The sequence below is a fragment of the Brienomyrus brachyistius genome, chromosome 7 (genome assembly GCF_023856365.1).
Source record: "Brienomyrus brachyistius isolate T26 chromosome 7, BBRACH_0.4, whole genome shotgun sequence".
Lineage (NCBI taxonomy): Eukaryota > Metazoa > Chordata > Actinopteri > Osteoglossiformes > Mormyridae > Brienomyrus > Brienomyrus brachyistius.
The window spans coordinates 31,796,657-31,819,738 of NC_064539.1; the positions used below are offsets into that span (position 1 = coordinate 31,796,657).

The 23,082-nt window shown below is 52.7% G+C and overlaps 1 protein-coding gene across 1 annotated transcript in view; it reads right to left on the minus strand.

Annotated features, from left to right (window-relative positions):
• Positions 1-23,082, minus strand: part of dennd1a (DENN/MADD domain containing 1A) — a 52,885-nt gene that overhangs the window by 25,162 nt on the left and 4,641 nt on the right. The window contains exons 3-8 of the mRNA XM_049019749.1: positions 15,996-16,039; positions 11,244-11,293; positions 5,605-5,724; positions 1,536-1,605; positions 1,034-1,114; positions 710-763 (exon numbers count right to left, since the gene is read on the minus strand). Coding sequence (XP_048875706.1) covers positions 710-763; positions 1,034-1,114; positions 1,536-1,605; positions 5,605-5,724; positions 11,244-11,293; positions 15,996-16,039 — 419 coding nt within the window. The remainder of the gene's footprint in view (positions 1-709; positions 764-1,033; positions 1,115-1,535; positions 1,606-5,604; positions 5,725-11,243; positions 11,294-15,995; positions 16,040-23,082) is intronic.

The following is a 23,082-nucleotide window of genomic DNA, read 5'->3' on the forward strand; positions in this document are numbered from 1 at the left end:
CCTAAGGACTTCTCCGAGAAGCTCCCTCAATCTCTCTGGCAACCTCCCTAAGGACTTCACTGAGAAGCCCCCTCAATCTCTCTGGCAACCTCCCTAAGGACTTCTCCGAGAAGCTCCCTCAATCTCTCTGGCAACCTCCCTAAGGACTTCTCCGAGAAGCTCCCTCAATCTCTCTGGCAACCTCCCTAAGGACTTCACTGAGAAGCTCCCTCAATCTCTCTGGCAACCTCCCTAAGGACTTCACTGAGAAGCTCCCTCAATCTCTCTGGCAACCCCCCTAAGGACTTCACTGAGAAGCTCCCGCAATCTCTCTGGCAACCTCCCTAAGGACTTCACTGAGAAGCCCCCTCAATCTCTCTGGCAACCTCCCTAAGGACTTCTTTGAGAAGTTCCCTGGGAATCTTCCTAGAAGTTTCTCTGAGAACCTCTCTAAAGTCTCCTGAAAGAACCACAAGACAAAAAACCTGTGTGGGAGAGACCTATGTGTCCGTAGAGTGAGAGCTGGTCTGGAGAAGATGTGTACACTGGTGTACGGTCCTAGAATAGGAATTTGTAATTCTGATAAAGGTGAAAACAGAAACCAGCCCCGGAGAGTATGGTCCCTGGTCGGTCCTTCTCTGTATCCGATGGAAGACGAGGAAGGCTGCAGAGGCTTATAACCAAGCCAGAACATGCAACATATGCAGTGGGTGATGAATGGACCACTCACATTCTCCGGGATGCTGGGCAGCTCTCTGAGGTCAGGCACAGTAAAGTAGGTATGCTGCATGAGGGGGGCACAGGATCAGTCAAGATTATGACAAATGAACAAGTAACTGCTTTTGTTAAAGTTTACTGTTGATCTTGGCTACCAGGTTACCTATAACTTTAGTGATGGGCAGCATTTCAGACAGTGGTCACCTAGGGGGCATGATGGTTAAGTGACAGTTGCCCGTAGGCATTGGCACAACGTAACATAGCAGACAACTAATCCTCAAGGATCCCCCTACTCATGTGATGAGCTGGTACAGAACGTCTGTGGATGAAAACCCACCACACTGAGATGAAGGGGCACTCCAGGCTCAGGGATAGGGAGGGAATGCAGCGTTTCCAACAGCTCCCTCCACTGGCTCTCCTGAAATCCAACATGCAAGCAGACACATATTCAGAGAATGGCAGGCATTCTGTCAAGGCCTGTTCATGGCTGGTCACATCTGGTTTGTGCTGGTTTGAAAGAGACTAATAACTCCACCCACTAATGGGAGAATCAGGAAAATCCTAAGAGCATCCAAACCCAACCAAGCTTTACTGCGAGGCACTGACAGTATCAGGAAAGCCTTTTCCTGCTCAAGCAGGCTCCCTGACTCCCTAACAATTAAAAAATGCAGAAGGTGTCCTAGTTCAGGGCCTTGAGGAACCCCTACAGCTTTGAAACTAAACAGTCATATTTTACACTGATAATTCAGCAGAAAAAAAGTGCAAATTTAGTAAGAAATTTCAGTTTATAAAATCTGTGTTAAGACAAAATTTTAGGGGAGGTTGGCGTGCATACAGACCTGGCCCTTAACAGTGTAGTCTGCAAGAATATTCAGGATCTTGTAGAAGACTTCAAACCACGGCAGATAACTGATAAAGAGAAGTGGAGCAGAATCATCAGCAGATGTCAGAGAATGTTCTTTGACCACCGAAGAACAGAAACAGAACAACGGCAACAAGATCAGTCACATGACAGAGTCAGCTATTGAGCACCAACAGCCAATAGAGCTTCACATAGCGGAACAACTATCACCAAACTCAGGGCAGAACAGGAACAGGAGGAAGCTGCTGTCACCTGCAAACCAGCTCAGACAGTTAAAAAGACCAAACGGGCAGTGAGGGAGCCACATAGCAGGGAATGGGGGGGGGGGGGGGGGTCGATTAGCCACACGCTCATAATCAGCATCTCATTTAAACCCTTGGGCACTCCAGTGCAGCAAGACACATCCCTGATTGCAGCCTCATCAGTATAACCATCGCAGAGAGTTACAGACTGGAGGTGATGACATAACCCAGCTCATGTCCCCCATCCCATTAGCTAATGCAGAGGGCTTTACACCCAGAAATACCAGTGGCCCTCTACCTGGGAATTACCCCACCCACTAGAGGGGTAGTTAGAGGCTGCGGGGCCGAGAGTGAGCCAAACCCAGGCTGGGTGGACCTACAGTCATAGTGAGAGGGCTTTAACCTGACCCCCTCCCTGACAGCTGAAGCTCCCTCAGCGAACCCAATCCAAGCGAATCACAAACTACACTGCAGACCTGCCCAGCATTCACCTGCCCAAGGACATGTAAAACAAACACAGCCATTTGTGTAACCTGCCCACTCCTGGGCAGCAGTGAGCACACTGTGTTGGGGTGTTTGCACAGCCATTTGTGTAACCTGCCCACTCCTGGGCAGCAGTGAGCACACTGTGTTGGGGTGTTTGCACAGCCATTTGTGTAACCTGCCCACTCCTGGGCAGCAGTGAGCACACTGTGTTGGGGTGTTTGCACAGCCATTTGTGTAACCTGCCCACTCCTGGGCAGCAGTGAGCACACTGTGTTGGGGTGTTTGCACAGCCATTTGTGTAACCTGCCCACTCCTGGGCAGCAGTGAGCAAACTGTGTTGGGGTGTTTGCACAGCCATTTGTGTAACCTGCCCACTCCTGGGCAGCAGTGAGCACACTGTGTTGGGGTGTTTGCACAGCCATTTGTGTAACCTGCCCACTCCTGGGCAGCAGTCAGCACACTGTGTTGGGGTGTTTGCACAGCCATTTGTCCCGTCTGCTCTAGGACATAATAGCCAAACCCACGAATCCAGGCACACAGAACCTTGCAACTGGGAAACTGTGGCAACTTCCTGTGGTTTACATAGATTCCTGTCATTGTGGGGACATTCATTTCTATTAGCATAACTCAGGGGGGCTGGGATTCAAACCTCCACATCTAGCATTATGGTCAACACTGCCTCCGTCAGCTTGAATGTGAAATGAGGCTAGGGGGGTGCCACAGTTTTAGCTCCTAGCCCATTTGTGCTCCTTGATCTCAGTCTGTTCCACACCCAGAGCTCAATGTCATGGTGTAGCACCTCTAGGGGGCCCCTCTGTACCGTAAAGGGACACTGAAGATGACCACGTGAGACTTCCCCTACCCTCTCCAATTAAGAAAAGTCTGGACACATAGGCGAAGGAGGTTCAACAGTCAGGCCTTTCTGACAGGAAGTGACCTCACATAAAAGGATCTTGGCCCCGAAAACACCACAAAGGGGGGAACCAGTTACGACGCAGGGCTGTAGCCCAGTTCAGAGTCAGCACATGTGGGCCCCCCAGGGAGCTCGATTCCAGCAGTCTGGGGGCTCCACTGGGAGCCATGAAGATCAAAGCTCACTGTCAACCTTCCCAACATGGCTGCCCTGAAGCGTCACGTGAGCCACATGTTCCTCAGCCAAAAACATCCTGCTGATTCAGGGTAATTATTTTAACTGCCGCCATTTAGGTGGGACTCCCACTGCGGGCACACTTTCATTCCAGCTTCCGAGGTATTTCATCTGCTAACCGCTGAGCCCCCTGCTGGCTGATTATTTGCCCGATGTTCAAGCCATAAAAGCAGCAGCTCCCCATATTCAGGTTTCGGGGTTTTCTTAACATGTTTTTCATTGTGAACATTCATTCACTCCTGAGCCTTTTGTCCTCGTCCTTTTCTATTGGAGCTTCTTTTCATGCTTTTTGGCAACGCAGGGGTGCAGTGGGGGGTGGCTTATATGACAGTGCTGGGCTAAGGGCTGATTCATACTTCACGTGAAAGCGTGTGTGCATCAGTGAACTTTAACATCAGAGCTGGGGTGGCACTGTAGGGCAAAGCTGCTCTTAACAGTCATGTTTAAGAAGTGCGGCGTGAACGTTATCACAATAAAAAAGGATCCTACTCAAACTAACCGTGTGTTATGTACTTACAGTACTCAAGGATTATCAGGATTATCTTTAACAAACATTTCCTTAGCATGAAATAAAATATGAATACAAAATAAAAACAACTAAATGAGAACTATAAACATTGCTTCTGAAATCAACTGAAATAAAATAAAGATAAATGTCAAATACTTCCTGTTACCACTTTTAAATACTATTTAAATAAATGATTTATTAATCTTTGGGCCTCTCTTGAAATGCACTTCAGCCACAGAAATAGCTAACAGGACTACAAAGGCATTACATTCTGCAGAAGCCAACAAAGTTCTGCAAATTTCTCTCTACCCCAAGAAACAAGTAAATAGTTTCATGCACGCTTTCCCATGAAGTATGAATCAGCCCTTAGTAGGCGATGACATATAAGAACCCCCCCCCAGGGTGTCACAGCACCCAGTTCTGTAGCCCTTCAGGCACGTACCCCTGCATTACCAAAGAGCACGATAATGAGGGTCCCAAAGAAAACGGCGGCGACCAAACATTCAGAAGTAATATTTAAAATTAAAGCTAATTAAACCACACCAAAAAGTCAGACAAAACACCAATTCTCATGGATCCAGGAGGAACAAACGCAGGGGAGGCAGTCAGGGGGTGAGCTGGGGGGGGGTGAGCTGGGGGCTGCGGACCCATAGAAAGGGGGCAGCACACAGGCGGAGGATGAGAGTCTGGATTAAACAAGCTGACTCTCTCACCCAGGAGAGCTTCCAGGACATACAGACTGCTCTCGGTGGGAAGGCAGGAGTCAGACAGAATGAGGAGCAGACTGGGACTGTCCAGCTTATCTCCTGGTTCAAACAAGGTTGTCACACACACACATACACACACGCTTATATTAATATATTAATACCTTTGTGAGGACCGTCCATTCATCACTAATCCCAACTATGACAACCTGAACCCCCACCCAGCCCTAACCCTAACCCTAACCATAAGTAATACAGGACAGAATACAGGACTTTTGGCTATGTTATTTTTCTGATTTCATTTCACAGTTTTTTTACCATAAGGTAAAAATGTCAGGTTTTTATTACATTGTGGGGACATCCAAACCCCAGGGGGTAGGCAGTCTGTGGGTACCCCCCCTCCCAATCCCATGATCCTCTGCTGTGCCAGCTGGCAGCCCGAAGCCCGGGAGCTGTCAGGGCTGATTGAGCTGAGGGCCCTTTGCTGGAGAGGCTGCTTTTAGGGGTGGGGGGGTTACCAGCCGGGAAAGAGCTCCACATTCCAAAGATCAGAGCTGGCGACTTTCAGAGTTTGTCAGGAGCTGTGAATGAAGTAAACAAAGGCTGTCCTATAGGCAAGCTCTGGCTGCCTCTCATGCCGAGCGGTCAGAGGTCACCCTAACTACATTCATTCCCAGCTCCCCCACCTCCCCCCCTCCCCCACACCCCGGATCCAGGCTGCACGAGGCCCAAAAATTCCCTCTAATCCCTTAAGATATTTCTGATCCCTGCATGCTTCTGCTCAATTAAATCACCGCTTGTACCCCTTTGGGAACAGAGAGAGAAACAGAGAGAGAAAGGAAGGGGGGATAAAACAAAGGCCGAGTCTGAATGGGGGTGGTACAGAGGTAGGAGAGGCCCAGCCAATCCTGTCAGGGTACGAGGGCGGGGACAAACCCAGTGGGTGGGGCCTCGCTCACCTGAGGATGCAGAAGCAGTTGTGGGCCCCAGCAGACAGGCGGCAGAAGCCAAATCTCTGCTTGCTCTCGATGTCCGTCAGCACAAAGGTGAAGTTCTGGCCCACCTGGGTCACGGTCGGGCTGCGGGGGCAGAGACGGGGGGGCATGGTTACTCCTTAAATAGGACAGCGAGGGAGCTCATGCGCATGTATGGACCTCAGTCCCTGCTATAGGTATGAAGCTGTGCATTCAACATACAGCCTGGCATGCATAGGCAATCCTAAGGGGAGTAGGATCCAGGAACCACATGGGGCGCACAGAGACGGGGACACATGGGGGGCGCACACAGAGACGGGGGGACACATGGGGGGCGCACACAGAGACGGGGGGACACATGGGGGGCACACAGAGACGGGGACACATGGGGGGCGCACACAGAGACGGGGGGACACATGGGGGGCACACAGAGACGGGGGGACACATGGGGGGCGCACAGAGACGGGGGGACACATGGGGGGCGCACACAGAGACGGGGGGACACATGGGGGGCACACAGAGACGGGGGGGACACATGGGGGGCACACAGAGACGGGGGGACACATGGGGGGCACACAGAGACGGGGGGACACATGGGGGGCGCACACAGAGACGGGGACACATGGGGGGCGCACACAGAGACGGGGGGACACATGGGGGGCACACAGAGACGGGGACACATGGGGGGCACACAGAGACGGGGGGGACACATGGGGGGCACACAGAGACGGGGGGACACATGGGGCGCGCACACAGAGACGGGGGGACACATGGGGGGCACACAGAGACGGGGGGACACATGGGGGGCGCACACAGAGACGGGGGGACACATGGGGGGCGCACAGAGACGGGGGGACACATGGGGGGCGCACAGAGACGGGGACACATGGGGGGCGCACAGAGACGGGGACACATGGGGGGCGCACACAGAGACGGGGGGACACATGGGGGGCACACAGAGACGGGGACACATGGGGCGCACACAGAGACGGGGACACATGGGGGGCGCACACAGAGACGGGGGGACACATGGGGGGCGCACACAGAGACGGGGGGACACATGGGGCGCACACAGAGACGGGGGACACATGGGGCGCACACAGAGACGGGGGACACATGGGGCGCACACAGAGACGGGGACACATGGGGGGCGCACACAGAGACGGGGACACATGGGGGGCACACACAGAGACGGGGGGACACATGGGGGGCGCACACAGAGACGGGGACACATGGGGGGCACACAGAGACGGGGACACATGGGGGGCACACACAGAGACGGGGACACATGGGGGGCACACACAGAGACGGGGACACATGGGGGGCACACAGAGACGGGGACACATGGGGGGCACACAGAGACGGGGGGACACATGGGGGGCACACAGAGACGGGGGGACACATGGGGGGCACACAGAGACGGGGGGACACATGGGGGGCACACAGAGACGGGGGGACACATGGGGGGCACACAGAGACGGGGGGACACATGGGGGGCACACACAGAGACGGGGGGACACATGGGGGGCACACAGAGACGGGGGGACACATGGGGGGCACACAGAGACGGGGGGACACATGGGGGGCACACAGAGACGGGGGGACACATGGGGGGCACACAGAGACGGGGGGACACATGGGGGGCACACACAGAGACGGGGACACATGGGGCGCACACAGAGACGGGGGGACACATGGGGGGCGCACACAGAGACGGGGGGACACATGGGGGGCACACACAGAGACGGGGACACATGGGGCGCACACAGAGACGGGGACACATGGGGGGCACACAGAGACGGGGGACACATGGGGGGCACACAGAGACGGGGGGACACATGGGGGGCGCACACAGAGACGGGGGGACACATGGGGGGCACACACAGAGACGGGGACACATGGGGCGCACACAGAGACGGGGGGACACATGGGGGGCGCACACAGAGACGGGGACACATGGGGGGCACACAGAGACGGGGGGACACATGGGGGGCACACAGAGACGGGGGGACACATGGGGGGCACACACAGAGACGGGGACACATGGGGCGCACACAGAGACGGGGGGACACATGGGGGGCGCACACAGAGACGGGGACACATGGGGGGCACACAGAGACGGGGACACATGGGGGGCACACAGAGACGGGGACACATGGGGGGCACACAGAGACGGGGGGACACATGGGGGGCACACAGAGACGGGGGGACACATGGGGGGCACACAGAGACGGGGACACATGGGGGGCACACAGAGACGGGGGGACACATGGGGGGCGCACACAGAGACGGGGGGACACATGGGGGGCACACAGAGACAGGGGGACACATGGGGGGCACACAGAGACGGGGACACATGGGGGGCACACAGAGACGGGGACACATGGGGGGCACACAGAGACGGGGACACATGGGGGGCACACAGAGACGGGGACACACATGGGGGGCACACAGAGACGGGGACACATGGGGGGCACACAGAGACGGGGGGACACATGGGGGGCACACAGAGACGGGGGGACACATGGGGGGCGCACACAGAGACGGGGGGACACATGGGGGGCGCACACAGAGACGGGGACACATGGGGGGCACACAGAGACGGGGACACATGGGGGGCGCACACAGAGACGGGGACACATGGGGGGCGCACACAGAGACGGGGGGACACATGGGGGGCGCACAGAGACGGGGACACATGGGGGGCGCACACAGAGACAGGGGGACACATGGGGGGCACACAGAGACGGGGACACATGGGGGGCACACAGAGACGGGGGGACACATGGGGGCACACAGAGACGGGGGGACACATGGGGGGCACACAGAGACGGGGGGACACATGGGGGGCACACAGAGACGGGGGGACACATGGGGGACGCACACAGAGACGGGGACACATGGGGGGCGCACACAGAGATGGGGACACACATGGGGGGCACACACAGAGATGGGGACACACATGGGGGGCGCACACAGAGACGGGGGGGGAAACATGGGGGGCACACACAGAGACGGGGGGACACATGGGGGGCGCACAGAGACGGGGACACATGGGGGGCACACAGAGACGGGGGGGGAAACATGGGGGGCGCACACAGAGACGGGGGGACACATGGGGGGTGCACACAGAGACGGGGGGACACATGGGGGGCGCACAGAGACGGGGACACATGGGGGGCACACAGAGACGGGGGGACACATGGGGGGCACACACAGAGACGGGGGGGGAAACATGGGGGGCGCACACAGAGACGGGGGGACACATGGGGGGCGCACACAGAGACGGGGGGACACATGGGGGGCACACACAGAGACGGGGACACATGGGGGGCACACAGAGACGGGGGGACACATGGGGGGCACACAGAGACGGGGGGACACATGGGGGGCGCACACAGAGACGGGGGGACACATGGGGGGCGCACACAGAGACGGGGGGACACATGGGGGGCGCACACAGAGACGGGGGGACACATGGGGGGCGCACACAGAGACGGGGGGACACATGGGGGGCACACACAGAGACGGGGGGACACATGGGGGGCACACAGAGACGGGGGGACACATGGGGGGCACACAGAGACGGGGGGACACATGGGGGGCGCACACAGAGACGGGGGGACACATGGGGGGCGCACACAGAGACGGGGACACATGGGGGGCACACAGAGACGGGGGACACATGGGGGGCACACAGAGACGGGGGGACACATGGGGGGCGCACACAGAGACGGGGGGACACATGGGGGGCGCACACAGAGACGGGGGGACACATGGGGGGCACACACAGAGACGGGGGGACACATGGGGCGCACACAGAGACGGGGACACATGGGGGGCACACAGAGACGGGGGGACACATGGGGGGCACACACAGAGACGGGGGGACACATGGGGGGCACACAGAGACGGGGGGACACATGGGGGGCACACAGAGACGGGGGGACACATGGGGGGCACACAGAGACGGGGGGACACATGGGGGGCACACAGAGACGGGGGGACACATGGGGGGCACACAGAGACGGGGGGACACATGGGGGGCACACAGAGACGGGGGGACACATGGGGCGCACACAGAGACGGGGGGACACATGGGGGGCGCACACAGAGACGGGGGGACACATGGGGGGCACACACAGAGACGGGGGGACACATGGGGGGCACACAGAGACGGGGGGACACATGGGGGGCACACAGAGACGGGGGGACACATGGGGGGCGCACACAGAGACGGGGGGGACACATGGGGGGCACACAGAGACGGGGGGACACATGGGGGGCACACAGAGACGGGGGGACACATGGGGGGCGCACACAGAGACGGGGACACATGGGGGGCGCACACAGAGACGGGGGGACACATGGGGGGCACACAGAGACGAGGACACATGGGGGGCGCACACAGAGACGGGGGGGACACATGGGGGGCACACAGAGACGGGGGGACACATGGGGGGCACACAGAGACGGGGGGACACATGGGGGGCGCACACAGAGACGAGGACACATGGGGGGCGCACACAGAGACGGGGGGACACATGGGGGGCACACAGAGACGGGGGGACACATGGGGGGCACACAGAGACGGGGGGGACACATGGGGGGCGCACACAGAGACGGGGGGACACATGGGGGGCGCACACAGAGACGGGGGGACACATGGGGGGCACACAGAGACGGGGGGACACATGGGGGGCGCACACAGAGACGAGGACACATGGGGGGCGCACACAGAGACGGGGGGACACATGGGGGGCACACAGAGACGGGGGGACACATGGGGGGCGCACACAGAGACGGGGGGACACATGGGGGGCGCACACAGAGACGGGGGGACACATGGGGGGCACACAGAGACGGGGGGACACATGGGGGGCGCACACAGAGACGGGGGGACACATGGGGGGCACACAGAGACGGGGACACATGGGGGGCACACAGAGACGGGGGGACACATGGGGGGCGCACACAGAGACGGGGAGACTCAGAGACGGGGGGACTGCCCAGTCCCTGTGGGACATCCTCATCCTCACTGCTGGAGAAACTTGATAAGCTAACATTGGTCCCAAAATGCTAGTGGTGGATTTCCAGTGTAACAGAGAGGCCCTGATATCAGTTACCATCCAGGGGGAGGAAATGGAGGTGGTGTCTGGATGGTGGTGTCTGGGTGGACAACACAGTGGCACTGTCCAAGAATGACCAGAGCAGATCACTTTCTGAGGAGGCTCAGGTCTTCTGATGTGTGCAGCAAACTCCTGACTGTGTTTTATCAGGCTGTAGTTCTTTTCTGTGTCAAACACCTGAACACACTCATCAGGACGGCCAGTCCCATCACAGGACTGACACCGTCCAACTGGAGCCAGCAGTGGAGAAGAGGATGTTGGCAAAATTGGACAATATTATGAAGAATTATGCCCATCTGCTTCAGGGGGCCCTATTCTCCAGCAGCTCATTTCACCACGCTCTGCTAAAAAGCACTGCTGGGGATCATTCCAATCTACAGCATCACATCTGACTAGACCTGTACACTTCTTCAGATGAGGCCCCCAGACATACAGCTGATGTCGTGAATCACCCTTAAAAGGTGCCACCCAGTCCCTGAAGGGAAGACATGGTACCTGTCCATGTTGAAGGGGAAGCAGAACTTGGGGAGGGTCTGAAGAGTTTCCTGTGGAAAAAGGAGAAAAGGGACAACCATAAATCCAACTGTTAACCAGGCCAGGGAAGGCAGGGTAGAGAGAGGGGGCAAGATACCCTAACCTACATATGCTAGAGGGCAACGGGAAACACAGATATCACAGGAGGAGAACCAAGACTACAGGAAGAAGACAGAACACGCCGAGACTACAGGAGGTCAACAGGACATGCTGTGACTCCAGGAAGATGACAAGACACACAAAGAATGGAGAAGGATGACAGGACAGGCCAAAACTACACAACAGACCATGACTACAGAAGGATGACAGGACAGGCTAAAACTACACAACAGACCATGACTATAGAAGGATGACAGGACAGGCCAAAACTACACAACAGACCAGGACTACAGAAGGATGACAGGACAGGCCAAAACTACACAACAGACCATGACTACAGCAGGATGACAGGACAGGCCAAAACTACACAACAGACCAGGACTACAGAAGGATCACAGGACAGGCCAAAACTACACAACAGACCACGACTACAGGAGGATGACAGGACAGGCCAAAACTACACAACAGACCATGACTACAGGAGGATGACAGGACAGAGCAGTGTAGACCAGCATGAGAAGCAGCGTTTTACAGGACAGCACCCTCGGGAAAGACACTGCCCCAGCCTGTACTGTTCCACACAGTAGCATCATAATGAGCTCCTCAATCTCTCCGGGTCTCTGAGAAACGCTTTAGCTACAGTTAGACAGTTTGACCCACAGCCCTCCAGTTCCCTCGACTCTTTGGTCTTTCAGCGTTTAAAAATGGAGGCGATGCTGCTAAATAGGGGATGTGTAAATAATTCAGCCCTGGCAAAAAAGAATGGCACCATGCTTTATTCATTAATGTCACCCAGGATGTGGCACAATGTCAGAGCCTCTCATTACACTCCTGTTAAGTTGGAGAAGCAGAAACGAGGCCACCAGTGAGGTGTACCCAGAATGCACTGGGCTGGGGGCAGGTGCAGTAAAGCAGGAGGGCACTATCTGAAGGACCTGTCTTTCATAGGACACTCCCCAATATGGAAATCCAATGTGATGCTGTTCCCTCACCCTTAGCCTGTCCTCACTCGTGTTCCTCTCTATAGCATCGGCGACACAAAATATCACCCCTGAGAGGGAAACCGTCCAAGTCACTTCAAATGACAGCATCTCTGATACTGGTGACTGATTACCCAGCGATCTCGGTACTCACACAGTCCTGTTACTCAGACAAGCATGCACAAACACATGCATACATGCACACATGCTAACGCACACACACACAGACATGCGTAAAAATACATAAACATAGATACACACACAGAAACACATACACAATGCCCTAGATCACCCACACTCCATGAAATGGCAGATTTGAAACACAAAAACCCACTGAGAATGAACCAGAAGATGACTGTTGACATGGAGTCTGCTATGAGCCACGACACAGGAAGGTGCTGATTCCAACATTTATTTTCCTGTAATTCCAGCGAGGCTGACTTAACACAGGAAGAAAGCTCCAGAAAAATACAATAGGGATATTCGAAACTGGAAGAATATCATATGCAGACCCCCAATGCCCCCCCCCCCCCATCCATTCACCCAGACCATTCGTGAAAACTTTGCCACAATGACACTGCAGACCATGCAGCCATGTTTCATGGGATGGTTTAACTAAAACCAATTTTCCAAATGTCATAATCCCCTCATCATTTCGGACATGCCCCCATACACTGAGGAGTACAGAAAGTGCTGCCTGCTGTTACACCTCACGGCCAGCTGGTGGCAGCGCCTCAAGGGGAGACCATCTTAGAATATGGTACGGGGGAAATTCACAAAGTAGCCTTTAAACACAGACATCTTCATGATACTCCTCCACAGTTGGGTCCTCTCCTCTCTTTGCCAAGCAGGGTCACGTGATCAAACTACACAAGTTCATCTGGCTGAGATGAACCTCTACCTCCTCTTTCAATTTTACAGGTGGCCAGTTTAAACATTTTCTCATCAGATGCCAATTCGCACTTGCGTGTCAATGAGCCCCAATCGACAGGAAAATGACAGGAAGCCGCAATATCACATCACATACTCTTGATGACTGCATGGGGAACCACAGCTGATCGGCACTGGGCATCCCTGGCCATGTCTATTTATTACTTAGTTACTATTCAATCATTCTTATATTGCATATTATGTCTTGTCACTGATTATGCTGCAGTGTCTTACTGCCACCCATGCAACTGTCCCCTCCCCCATAACTGTGGCACAACAGTTTCACTGACAATAAAACAATCAACCAGCATGAACACACACACCCCCCTCTGCCGAAAGGTTTGTACTGTATTTTATTAAAGCTGGATCATTAACTGCTGAGGCTCTGCCCAATCCATGAGCTGCTAGACTGACCTCGGAGACTATCGTGGATTATGGGGAGGTGGAGAAACTAATGGACAGCTATCCGGCTCCCCCCCACTCCACCTGGGGGCTATTATTTCCAAAGCTACACTGTCAGACCCACAACCACCTCAGCAGCCTCTTCTCTCAGGCCCTCATCATTCTGAACAAGGACCATTCTGATTTATTACCATAATTTAACTGATGCACATGCACTTCATTACGAGCATTGAAATGATCACAATTACAGTCTATACCATGCCGTGTAAGAGTAAATACATTTCCCACTTTCCACTATTACAGTAAGTGTACACATGCATATTAACTCATTACCTTGCACATCCATTTCTCTGCAGTCTGTCTGCTTATAGTCTTTTTATTAGAGTGCGGGAATCGATTAAAAAAACGAATTAATCGCACGATGCTCTGTGATTAATCGCTATTATTCACACTTAATATTAAAACTTAATGATAAATATTTATACATTGAATCTGCAAATTAATGTAGAATTAACACAAATGGAGTACATGGGTCATGGTCGCAAACTTATTACAATAACATACAAGTTCTCTAATTTTGAAAATTACTTTGAATACTCAAATTATACAACTGCATTGTCTGTCTGTTGACTGTTAATTTTGCCTCTGGGGTAGGTAATCAGTTCTGAAATGTTACCATTTATTTCTGTAATAGAAATATTTCATCAGGAGAAGAATTACTGAGATGAGAATAAAATATGCATCATATGTATTTATACAAATTAATTGTTTGTTGTGGGTTACACATACAAAGTTAAACGTGTTACTGATTCTTAGCTATCATTTTCATAAAAATGGTCAGCAAAAAAATCAGCAAATCAGAGCAACAAATGACAATTTTAATATAGATAAAAGTTTCAAGTAATGTCAATTGCTCTACACCAAAAACAAACACTTTGTTTAATGGTTTAACTTAAACTTGTGATGTACAGATTTTTCATCAACAAAATACTACTTGCAAGCATGTACAAGTTGAATTTCAGTTTTTTTCAAAAAGGCTCTAACAGAGAGGGCATTATAAGTAGGGATGTTAAACATCTTAGCGCTTATTGGCACATATGACATGTACAACAGGCAGATCCTGACCATGTGGTCGATTACAGACCATGTGGTCGATTCCTGACCATGTGGTCGATTCAGCAAATGGCTATAGAGCACAAGGCTCTAAAAAGGTAAGTCTGACAACCACTGGAAATACATTTTATAGCATGAAGATCAAGATTTTAAAGTATAAGACTTCAATAAAATAAAGTAAATATTGCAAATTGCAACATTTTTATCCTATGCATGCCTCCATCTGGTAATTATTTTAAATGAAATAAACAAGACAACAATAGCTTGCCCATAAGAAGTTAACTGAATGTTCTGATTTTAGCTCTGAACTCTGGGATTCTGTGCAGCGTCACGACCTAAACTCTCACGATGCTTACAAGCAAGTGATATAGGTCTCCATTAAAATCTGCGCTCACACTATTCCTCCCCATGTGCGTTAACGTGATCAAAGAAATGATAATGTTACGGCTTTTAAATGAACACAAAGCATTATTGTGATAAATTTGTCAACCCTAGTTTTTATACATCTTTTGTATCATTTATCTTTTCCATACATCACCAACACCAGCAGAAATTCCTTGTACTATACCTGATACTTGGCAAATAAAGATTCTGATTCTAATTAAGGCCAATTACTTGGTCAGAACAAAGCCGAACCACATAAAAGCATCAAACATATTTAAGGCAGTTTGTGTATGATGGTGGGGGGAGGGGTCCACTGATCACCCAGAGCAGCCACATCCCATCAGGGAAGGTCACATGCTACGATGCAACAGCAACTACTTACTACTGGGGGTGCCATGACAACCTATGCACACGGGGAAATGTGCAGACAGAAAGAGACAGACCAGACCACATAGAACCAAACATGGAAAAAATGGCAGACAAGCAAAAAGCACAGTGAAAGTTGGGACAGGGACAAGGAGGACAGGATGAAATTGGCTGGTAGAGAAATAATCATCTAAATAACCAGTGAGAGAGGGAGAGATGGAGAGACGGATGGAGTAAGGAAGAAGAAGGAGGGAATGAGTGAGAGGGAGGCAGAGGGAGAGACAGAGAGGGAATGAGGGAGAGAAAGAGGAAGAGCCAGAGAAACAAAGAGGAAAAGAAGCAATGGAGATAGAGGGAAAGAAGGAGAGAGAGAGGGAGAGGACAAGAGAGAGAGGGAGAGGAGAAGAGGGAGGGCCAGGGTTAATTACAAGCTGCAGACCTGATCGACGGAGTCCTCAGGGAAGCGCCTTCGCACCTCGGGACCTGTAAATAATTGACGGATAATATTAATTGGAGGCAGATTAGCGAGCCAGTGCTGACATATTAATATTTGATCAGAAGATAGCATGCGGGGGTCTGTCAGGGGTTCCCAGGGGCCAGCTGAGACAGAGGAGAGCCCCCCTGCCCCCAGACACCAGAGAAGGAGAGAGACACAGACGTTACCCACCTCACACTGTGAGGGATAGCTGCGTGGACCCGGCTGGCACTGCCTGGCATTAAGAGTAGGGCAGGCCGACTCTGTGACCTGCACTGCACCCATTTTACTCTGTGTGTGTGTTCTTGTGGATCTTGCACACATTGTGATGCTGCGGGTTTGACAATGAGTGTGCGTGTGTCTCAACTAGATTCCTGGACGGACAGTAGGGAGTATGAAAAGCAGGAATGAGAAAAGGACCAAGCAAACCCAGAGATTTGTGCATTGAAGAAAAGAAAAAAACAAAAAGACCAAAAATACAACAAACAACTAACTTGAACCCGACCCGAGCCCGAAGTTGAACATAAAAAGCAATGTTGGGGCCAATCGGGGCAGGGAGAAGTCACAGACATCTGGTTTCGACAGACAGGTCAGGCAGGACATGGTCAACCCCATGAAGGACCCACTCTACCATGGACGGCTGGTGGGGGGCGTGCTTTTCAGCTTACTGGCCAATTACTTCACCGGAAGCCGTCCCAGCGGCAGCTCGGGGCTGAGCGTGGAGTCACTAAAGCCCCTTTAACCAAGCTTTCAAAAGGACTTGTTCTCTCTTCAGAAGAAAAAGCCGTGAATTAGAAAGAAAAGGAGAGGCGGGTGAACAGAGAGCAGCTCTATGAAAGCAGGAGAAACATGGTGTTTGACTGATTCCAGGGTCGGGCGAGATCAAGCTCTCTGTGTGCCTCCCAAAGCGAGTGGAAACGGCCCTCCTTTGTGCTTTAGAAAGCAGGATGATGCAGACTGCTTGATGGCTCTATACTTGGAGAGCTGAGATCAGCATGTGTGCAGTGAACACACTATGCTCTCCCCACCTCCACGCCCGCTTATCCCGCCCCCAAACCCACTCGCCCCACCTCCACGCCCGCTTATCCCGCCCCCAAACCCACTCGCCCCACCTCCACGCCCGCTTATTCCGCCCCCAAACCCACTCGCCCCACCTCCACGCCCGCTTATCCTGCCCCCAAACCCACTCGCCCCACCTCCATGCCCACTTATCCCGCCCCCAGACCCACTCGCCCCACCTCCACGCCCGCTTATCCCGCCCCCAGACCCACTCGCCCCACCTCCACGCCCGCTTATCCCGCCCCCAGACCCACTCGCCCCACCTCCACGCCCGCTTATCCCGCCCCCAGACCCACTCGCCCCACCTCCACGCCCGCTTATCCCGCCCCAAGACCCACTCGCCCCACCTCCACGCCCGCTTATCCCGCCCCCAGACCCACTCGCCCCACCTCCACGCCCGCTTATCCCGCCCCCAAACCCACTCGCCCCACCTCCATGCCCACTTATCCCGCCCCCAAACCCACTCGCCCCACCTCCATGCCCACTTATCCCGCCCCCAGACCCACTCACCCCACCTCCACGCCCGCTTATCCCACCCCCAATCCCACTCGATCCACCTCCAATCCCGCTTATCCCACCCCCAATCCCACTCGACCCACCTCCAAGCCCGCTTATCCCACCCCCACACCCACTTTCCCCACTTCTACTCGCACCGCCCCCAAACTCCTACACAGCCAACTGCTGACAGGCTCTGAGATCAGTGGAAAGGGTGCAGACTAGCAGGAAGCGTGTAAACGGCACACAGAGATTATGGTATGATGGAAAATGTCAGCTTGTAAAAAGCTATTACCCCTGCTCACCAAGGGCTGCAGTGTCGTGGACCTGGGGGAGTCGCTCTGCTGTCCCACAGGAAGAGAGGTGGTGACCCTCCCAGGAACAGATGGAGGGGGGGCAGGCAGGTGAGAAAGTGTGTCTGAAAGCTCCCTGGAGTCAAGCTGAAATTCTGGCTGCTATACCCCCCTCCCTCCCCATTAATGACTCCCCTGCCCGACAGTGACCTGAGACAGACATGAGCTTAGACAGTGCCCCATCCCCCACCTCATTAAAAACAGGGGGTGCTATTAAATGTATAAGCTATCAGACCTATGGGATCAGACAGAGAATCAGAGACACTAGGCAGTGACCTCGCAATGGGGGGGGGTGGGGGGGGGGGTGGGTGTGTCCCCCCTAGTGTCTACAGTCGGAAATACTTTACCACACAATTCAGGACAAAACATGAACCAAACCATACAGCAAGAACGAAACCATAAGCGGTCTCCTGGTTTCCCATACCGACTGCAAGCGGTCCACATCCCATAATACCATCTACATAAAGCTGCAAGAAGCAGCCCAGATCCTTCTGATCTCCTCTCCACTAATTGTGCAGAGAGTAAAGCCGCAAAAGGGCAGCCGGGCCTCTGACAGGGAGTGAGGAAACATGCCCTAAGCAGGCAGTTTTCTGAGCAACCCCCCCCCCCCCCCGCCCCTCCCTTCCCAGGGGTAATTAGGAAAAGAAAACTGAAGGCTGGGAGGTTTTTGGGCAAGATGATTAGATGGTGGCAGGCAGGGGTGGGGGATGGGGAACCAAACAACACTTGACAAGAAACACGCAGGAAGAGGGATAGGGTGCGGAGAGATGGACACTCGACAGGAGCGGCGACCCACACTCAAAGGCCCAAGGAGGGAGACAGAGATAGAAAAAGACCGAGAGAGGGGGGGTTGAAGAGACAGAGAGAGACAGACAGACAGACAGACAGACAGAGAAAGAAACAAGGACACAGGCAGAAAGACAGGGAGGGACAGAGACAAGGAGAGGGACACAGAGGGAGGCAGACAGAGAGACAGGGAGGGACACAGAGGGATGCAGACAGAGAGACAGAGAGGGACAGAGAGAGAGACAGAGAAAGAAACAAGGACACAGGCAGAGAGACAGGGAGGGACAGAGACAAGGAGAGGGACACAGAGGGACGCAGACAGAGAGACAGGGAGGGACACAGAGGGACGCAGACAGAGAGACAGGGAGGGACAGAGAGGGACGCAGACAGAGAGACAGGGAGGGACACAGAGGGATGCAGACAGAGAGACAGAGAGGGACAGAGAGAGAGACAGAGAAAGAAACAAGGACACAGGCAGAGAGACAGGGAGGGACAGAGACAAGGAGAGGGACACAGAGGGACGCAGACAGAGAGACAGGGAGGGACAGAGACAAGGAGAGGGACAAAGAGGGAGGCAGACAGAGACAGGTAGGGACAGAGACAAGGAGAGGGACAAAGAGGGAGGCAGACAGAGAGACAGGGAGGGACAGAGACAGAGACAATTAGTGGGACACAGAGGGATGCAGACAGAGAGACAGGGAGGGACAGAGAAAATTAGTGGAACACAGAGGGACGCAGACAGAGACAGGGAGGGACAGAGACAAGGAGAGGGACAAAGAGGGACGCAGACAGAGACAGGGAGGGACAGAGACAAGGAGAGGGACACAGAGGGACGCAGACAGAGAGACAGGGAGGGACAGAGACAGAGACAATTAGTGGGACACAGAGGGATGCAGACAGAGAGACAGGGAGGGACAGAGAAAATTAGTGGAACACAGAGGGACGCAGACAGAGACAGGGAGGGACAGAGACAAGGAGAGGGACAAAGAGGGACGCAGACAGAGACAGGGAGGGACAGAGACAAGGAGAGGGACAAAGAGGGACGCAGACAGAGACAGGGAGGGACAGAGACAAGGAGAGGGACAAAGAGGGAGGCAGACAGAGAGACAGGGAGGGACAGAGACAAGGAGAGGGACACAGAGGGAGGCAGACAGAGAGACAGGGAGGGACAGAGACAGAGACAATTAGTGGGACACAGAGGGATGCAGGCAGAGAGACAGGGAGGGACAGAGACAGACAAGAAGGACACAGAGGGATGCAGGCAGAGAGACAGGGAGGGACAGAGAGACAAGAAGAAGGACACAGAGGGATGCAGGCAGAGAGACAGGGAGGGACAGAGACAGAGACAAGGAGAGGGACACAGAGGGACGCAGACAGAGAGACAGGGAGGGACAGAGACAAGGAGAGGGATGCAGACAGAGAGACAGGGAGAAATAAGTCTCATTATCAGATGCACTGGACTGTGCGTGTAGCGATGCTAGGCTGCTCTATCACTGTGATGACTCCTCTGCTCTTCATCTCTCCATTTTCACTTCCACCTTGCAGCTCACAATTCAGTTTATATGCAGGTTTGCCAAATGATGCTTTTCTTGCAACTTGTGCAAGTGTGAGTACAGGTACACTGGAATGGGTTCATTTTCATGTTCCCCGTCTTGCTCTCTTACACATATGTAAAGGTGAGAGTAAAGCTTGGGGTCTGAGTACAGCTTCAGCCATTTATCTAGCTCCTCTAAAGGACACACACGAATGGCTATCAGGGATGGAAGTCGGGACTCACACTGCTTAAATCCTGCAGCTTGGGGCTACCTGGAGAAGGCCCACAGTGATCTGAGCGGAGAAGTAGGGGCCCCAGTAGGGTGGAACTACACGCAATGAAAAAGTCCCTTTTGGTGTAAAACCCCGCTACATGCAGCCCCCCCACCCACAACAAAGGCCCAATTACCACAGCCTTTCAGCTGAGGGAGCCACAAACAAAAGAAGCCTGGATTAATCTGGGACCAAGGGAACAAAGCTGAAGTACAAAACAGCACAGAAACAGATGGCTGAACTGGGAAAGAATGAGTGCAGTCCAGCAGGGGGCGCTAGAAGGGCAAGCTATTGAACCTGTAAGGGGATGCTTAAACTGAACTACTTTGGGTGGGTAAGGGTTAGGTCCCCATACAGCAGATAATGGTGACATGATGGCATTCATGATGCCATCTGACAAAGACCCTCAAAAAGAGCCTCAAAGCCACCCTGGCAGACAACGCACCCCCAAAGGAAAACTTTGGCCAGAGAGAGGGACTCAAGCAAAGGAACACGCGACTGCTCTTACGAATCCTGCTAATCTGCACTTTGTTGTCCTTTATTGACACCAGGCCACTATGTAGCTCACAGAACTGGAAACTCTGCCATCAGCCATTCTTGCCGATGGTTCCCCTTCCGTCATCCCCAGTGACCGGAATAGGCTGCTTCTGCACTCCAGGGGTAACTAACAGGCCTGGGAACTAACTGGAATTCATTCTCCAATGCAACTGCATCACACACCACATTCATCTCTCTGGTCACCTTTTCATTAAGTTCACCTTGTTGCTCCTCACACCTCCCCCTGCTCCCCTCCTGAAGCCTCCTTCTGCCACAAGCTTCACTCCCTCTCCCCACTGGCATCTCTGCTTCTGCGCCTCCTTCTCCTGAGCAGCTCTGTTCACTTGACTCTAATGGAGCCTCTCTCTCCTCATGCCTCGACACACTATGCCGCTCCCTCTCCTCCAAACCAGCCCGCTCTGCTCCCTCTCTCCCCTGGAGGTGAAAAGCATGACACCCTTTAGATCTGGCCGAGTTTTTATCATCTTTCACTGCTGCAAATACCAGCTACTCACATGAGAAGATCGCCACCACACTCTCCATTGCCCTCCATCCACCCCTTTGACTTTCTGCCATAAGAAAGTGACAGCTATCTGTGCCCAGTTCACTGCACGCTCCACTCACATCAGCATCCTCTGCACATAGATATAGATCACAATTGTTTTTGGAATGTACATAGTAATGTTACTTAACCACTTAAATCAGCAAATCTCTCCTTATAAGAAACACTGTTATTATTATTATTATTATTGTACTACTAATAATAATAATAATAATAAGCCAAATTATTAAGGTATGTGAAATACTGGGCATATAAAATAAACTGCCTCATTATAGCATTTTTAAGTTGTAAGTGTACAAATGAACTTTTATCACTTTGGTAAATAACTGAACACTTCTGAACAGTTTACGAATACAGCGAGAGGGTCAGAGGGATGAGCATCTTTGGCTGTAATTGGAAGGTCGCTGAAGCTCAAGCCCACGGCCCTGTCAGCAAGTCCGCTGCCAAGCTTGCTCTCACCTACACGTGCGTCAGAACAAGATGGGGTAGGCGAGAAGAGAATATTCTGCACGGGGAACAATACAGTGCTCTTATTTCACTATCAATCAAATAACAGATAAAAAAAAGTAAAATAATAAAATGTAAGATTTAAAATTTTTGCACCACTAAAAAGCTTTTGATAGTAAAAAAAAAAAAAAAAGATCAATTAAGTTTTTAGTTTAAGACAAAGCTACTAATTTGAGATCCACTAAGACAGGTAATTGACAAAGTGATGACAGACAGAGCCGAGATGTTATGCTGGATGAAATTACTTTGTTTCTGATCAGTTTGTTCTTCTTGCAGCCTCTGATCATGCAGGTATTGCCTGATAGGCGCTGGTTTGTTCCATCATTATAATAACAAAGTTAGGTAGTGCTCTTGTAAATGGACGTTCACTGGGAGCCGCAATTACGTCTAGTTGATTCCTCTATGTTTGCAATGTGATATTTACAAAAAGAGTAAATGTAAATGTGCCGTTTCATGATCCTTATGATATTTGTAAAAAAGGACGTCATGGATACAGTTATAACCAGTTAAAATATCACCATATAGCCCAGCGATCCCATCCATCCTAACATCACAGTACAGCTTGGATCATCAGCTTCCTCTCTATCAATACTGCATCTTAGCAGTCTTTTCCATTTGCTCTGTATAACATCATTAAGATCAGACCTTGATTTGTCAGAATGGCTCAGTTATTTGTCATCTCATGACTACATTATCTCGACTCCTTACTGATAAGATTACCAACATGTTGTCAACCACTGCAGATGATTCAAAATGTGGCAGCACGCCTTGTCCTGAATCAGCCAGAATGCTCTCATGTTACACCCCTTCCTTTCCCTCTTTGTTAGCTGCCTACGGCAGCTTGCAGAAAGTTCAAGTCCTTGGTGCTGGCGTTCAGAGCCATTAATAGAATAGTACCCATCACTATCAAGTCTCTTATCAAGACCTACATCCTATGTCAACTTCT